At 40.8% G+C, this 5,111-nt stretch overlaps 1 protein-coding gene across 1 annotated transcript in view; it reads right to left on the bottom strand.

Annotated features, from left to right (window-relative positions):
* map3k15 (mitogen-activated protein kinase kinase kinase 15) overlaps positions 1 to 5,111 on the bottom strand; it is a gene marked incomplete in the record, with an annotated part of 44,422 nt that overhangs the window by 35,767 nt on the left and 3,544 nt on the right. The window contains 5 exon segments of the mRNA XM_024280197.2: positions 6 to 112; positions 188 to 356; positions 2,623 to 2,816; positions 3,480 to 3,503; positions 3,618 to 3,757. Of these exon segments, the coding sequence (XP_024135965.1) occupies positions 6 to 112; positions 188 to 356; positions 2,623 to 2,816; positions 3,480 to 3,503; positions 3,618 to 3,757 (634 nt within the window).

Genomic DNA, 5,111 nt, shown 5'->3' with positions numbered 1-5,111 from the left:
CTTACCTGTTGAGGGCAAAAGCATAGTGGAACTGAATCATGGGTTGGGTGGCCAGGTCGCAGGTGGGCAACAACTCCAGAGTCTGCACTAGCTTGACCATGGCATCATAGTCCTGATCACGACACAGTGAGCAGATAAGTTAGATTCAAAGGTCTCTACAGGATGACGGAAAGCTCAGCAGTGGCACCTGTATGTCTCTGTAGGAAAACAGTAGGTTCATAACGATATCCTGCGTTAGGACCTCGGTGTTGTCCATTCTCAGCTTTATGCGGGTCAGCTCCTTGGCCAGCTCCTCTCCCTGGTATTTCTCCCTGGCTTTTCTTATGTCATTGAGCAAAGTGTCTTTAAAGGATGCACTGCAGAAACAAAATAAAAGAGAAGAAACATGAAAAAGATAAGAGTTGAGGTGAGCTCAATAAATACTCTGCCTTTAATGACCCACTCTAATGAAAATGGTGTTTTGAATGTTTTTACCATGTTCTTGTAGAGTTGTTCTCATGATGGAAGATAAAACAATTTCATATTAAAACTGTGTTTCTGAGTATTTCTTTAATCAGATCAAGTTGGACCAGGAGCACTTATAAACTCAGCTCCGGTTTGCGATGCAGCAACTACCATGGGCGGGCCAAAATCTAACCAGTGCAAACAGAAATAATGGAAAATCAGCACAGGGTTACTTCTGTGCCAACAGTCCTGCCCATGACTCAGAGGCAAATTTCTGTTAAATTCCTGCTGCTCTGCAGAAACTTTGTCCTGCAACATAACAGACTTTTTGAATTTTGTTAAAAATGATGTAATAATTAAAAGACCACTGGGAGTGATTTTACAATAGATAAAAATGTAGTTGGAGTGGGACTTTAAAGCTGGAAATAAAATCAGAAAAGTCAAGCTGGACCACAGAAAGAAGACTGTAAACTCCCACAATGCAGCAAGCCAACATGGAGGGCTGAGAAAAGTATTAAGGACCTGTTAGGTCAACTGTCAGCAGTCCTGACGTAGATCTTCAACACATGCTTGAAACAGGGCAATGTTCCACTGTGTTCCAAAGTTACAACAGTTATCTAAGTCTATTTTCCTGTGACATCATCACTTCCTGTGACATCATCACTTCCTGTGACGTCATCACTTCCTATGACGTTATTTCCGAGAGAGCCTAAACCAGTGCAGTAACGACGCCCGTCGGAGACTATCAGAGATTCTCAAATTGAATGTAGAATTGGTGTGTAAACTTGCTAAGTCAATTTCCAACACAGTAATTTTCTCAGGTCCTCTGCCAAACCTACTCAATGTACAGTCGCTTTTCATCACTTAACCGCTGGTTAGCTAGATGGTGCCCAGAAAACGACATTGACTTTGTGGACAGTTGGAGCGCATTTTGGGGAAAGAAACGGTCTCATGCGGAGAGATGGCAACCATACCACCATGGACAGCATCACTTTTCTTTCCAGGAGCATTTCTGTTGGCTTCAGCCATGCAGCCTGAAAACCTGGAGATGATACCCAGACACAGAGCAGCAGTTTATACTAAGCGGCCTTCAGCGCTGGTGCAACCCCCGTACAGGGATAGTTCAGCAGTTCCTAGTGTAAGATTTTGTGCCCGAAGGCAAATGAAAGGAGTGAGACACATAAAACATAAAAGTAATAGCTACTAGTTCTCTCAATAATAACAAGCAAACTTATGATGTAATTAAATGTGGGCTGCTAAACATTAGATCCATTTCCTCAAAGTTCCTATCAGTCAATGAATTGAATAATGATAAAAACAGCCTGCTAGCCCTAACAGAAGCTTGGCTACAAAAGAGCCACTATGCTTGACTGAAAGCAATGTACTGTCTATCAATCACCTAAAAAGAAAGACTCGAAAAGCGGTTTTGTTCATAATTATTTATCACCCTCCTGACCTGTATTCTGAATTTTTATCTGAGTTTTCTGACTTCCTATTGACTACTGGTTTAGTTTCTGATATATTGTAATAATAAAGGATTTTAATGTTCATGTTGATGACTCCAGTGGCTGTCAAGAAAATGCATTTGATGCTTTTTTAGATAATGTTGGCTTTACATAAAACATACATGGACCAACTCAGTGTCATGAGCACCTACCCTGCATATCTAAGACCAGAAATATGTTATCTAAAAGTGACTCTGAAAAACTCATACATGCATTTGTTACGTCTAGACTGGATTACTGTAACTCTTTACTAATAGCATGCCCGAAAAGTTCTTTAAAAAGTTTTCAGCTTGTCCAGAATGCAGCAGCACGATTGTTAGCAGGAACTAGTAGAAGAGAACACATCACTCCTGTGTTAGCTTCTCTCCACTGGCTACCAGTTGAATCCAGGATCAAGTTCAAAATCCTCCTGTTAACCTATAAGGCTCTGAATGGTGTGGCCCCATCCTATATTAGAGATCTCATAGTTCCTTACTAACCAGTCAGAACAAAGCTTCCAATCTTTTTATGCTTACTTTTTAATATTTTCAAAAGTTGTACATAACCATATTTTACAAAAATACATCTAAAGAAAAGTAATGTATAATGTAATATACTTACTGTTACATCAAATATCTCATTATTCTTATCCATCTAACTTCACAATAGCCTAGAAGTTGTATTTTCTTCTCACCAGGAGGTCACATGGATGTCCTTCAGGAGGCTGGTGAAACGGTCGGTGAGCGGAACACACAGTGGTCCTAACAGGTTGTCCCAATTGGGCTGCATGTACTCACTGGCCCTGCGCTGAGCATCACTTTCACAGCACATGTACTCGTGGCTAGGGGTCACTATGTAGGGGATGAAGTAGTAGTTCCCGCTGGATGCCTGAAAGGAAAAAATTACACATTTTTGGGTCTTTAACATTTCCGGTTGTTATTTCATGAAAACACATGCAGCACAACAGTATATGTGGCGGGGGGGCTTACATGCTATGTACTGTGCAGATCAGTTCAATGCAGACAATAGCATCATATGATGAGCAAATATGTGTCAGTAGGTTTTAGTGCGAAACTGTCTTTTCCACCTTTATAAAGCTTTTTGAAAGCCTGGTTAAAACAAATATGGAGTTTGTTTTGCAAACTTAGCCTTTTGGTTGTTAATAGTTGCAGCCTTTAAAGGAATATATATCAGCAAGCTTGGGTACATTCTTGGTACCTACTTTGTTTCGTAGTCCAGAGCCCCTGTATTCGGGAGGCAACTGAACCCAAGGAAACCCTAATGCTGGGGGGCGAGCAGCCTACTCCATAAACACACGCATAGACACCACACATACATTAAATACCAGTTTCTTGGAAAGCCATCTGCTAAATGTAAACCAGGTATTCACACACTTGTTTTGCACATGTGGCTCCACGTGGTTCCTAAGTGAAAATGAGTGTGTCTGAGTGCATTCCTAAATGCAGTCTGAGCTTTTTCCTAGAAATAGTAGCAGACAGTGTCTTCTCATGAATCACAGTGAAGCACAAGCACGCACATGCACAGACTTACTGTGTTTTTCTGAGCCACCATGTCCTGCAAGGAGATACATAGAAGATCATGTGATGCGTTTCAAGGCTGTTTTGTAACACACGCTGTAAATAACTCGTGGAGCATTTTGTTTCAATATGGGCGAGGCAGCAGCAGTACCTTCAGAGACTGAGCGGTGTCGGGGTCAGTGTCATGGTACAGGATAACGTTGTTGGCCATGTCAAAGCTTTCCCTCACACCCAGGTGGTAGAACAGGGAAGGCTGCCGAAACACATCGCTCATGTCCACAACTGCAATGTCTGCACAGAGGAATCAGGAAGGGAAACGTTAAACCGACCTTTGGAGCTTACTTGACCTGTGACACGACTTACTGATGACTGGCTGACTGCCAACTCGTGCATTTTTGTATTTCATCCAAACAGCTAAAACCAAACAGTGGTTCACAATGACATGTTGAGTTCTGCCTCAAATAATCAAGAACCAGACTAAAGGAAATCTTTCTAGGAACTACCATCTCACAAATTCCTAGAAATAACTGCATAAACCCCTGCAGCAGTCTATTGTTTACAGGTGTGTGAGGAAGACAGGAAGAGAAACGAAGAGCAGACCAGCTGGCTTTAATAGGGAAGCCATCATTTCAATCTGACAGTAAACCAGCTAACATTGCTCTCATTGTATTAGCTGAAGACTTTTTGTCAAGCTGGCAGCTAGGTCCTGCGACCTTTCTCGGATAGGCTCCAGTAACCCTGCGACCCTCAGAAGGATTGAGTGGGTTCAGAAGATGGAAGCTGTCAGCTGTGCTGATACATACACTTTGAACTATTTGTGATCAGAAAGTTCTGTTGATACTCTACAATTTTCGTGTTTTTGCACATATTTATTACTCACCTAAAAATATGCATAAATAACCATTTAATTATCTTTAGAGTCTTTTCCCTTATAATTTAATTTGATTCCTGCTGTTTAAGTTGTTTTTTTTGTTGCTTTTTTTTCAATCTTATCTTCTTTACTCGAATTTTTGCAAAGCTTGAAAGTTTTTTGTTTTTTAACTTTAAGTTTATTTTCAATCTTTTAAAAATATATTCTGGTATTTGTACTTCTGTTTAGTTGAGCTTGTGGTGTCTTGCAGACTATTTCAAATGATATTTTTCTCTAATTTTCCTAAGTCCACAATGTAAACGACAGCTTACATTTTTTAAATTTGATTTGTGTTTTTCTTTCATTGATGGAGATCTACAAACTATTAACCATTATACATAAGGGCTGCACACTGGCGCAGTGGTTAGCGCTCTAGCCTCACAGCAAGAAGGTCCCGGCTGGACCAGAATCACCAACTGAGGACCTTTCTGTGTGGAGTTTGCATGTTCTCCCCATGCATGTGTGGGTTTCCTCCCATCATCCAAAAACGTGCTTCAATAGTTCATTGTTTACTCTAAATTATCTCCAGATGTGAATGAGAGTGTGTATAGTGTGTGATTGAGGCTCGGTGACAGACTGGAGACGTGTGCAGGTGAATCCCTCATCCACATGTAGCCAGGTAAGGCTCCAGGAGCTCCATGATCCACAAAGGGAAAAAACAATTAAGAAGATGAATGAACTATTTTGTATTATAACTAGAGCTGTCAGGCGATTAAATTTTTTAATCGCAATTAA

This window comes from Oryzias melastigma, linkage group LG20 (assembly GCF_002922805.2).
Source record: "Oryzias melastigma strain HK-1 linkage group LG20, ASM292280v2, whole genome shotgun sequence".
Classification (NCBI taxonomy): Eukaryota; Metazoa; Chordata; class Actinopteri; order Beloniformes; family Adrianichthyidae; genus Oryzias; species Oryzias melastigma.
Note: the sequence above shows the minus strand (reverse complement) of the source record. Positions and strands in the feature narration are given on the sequence as shown.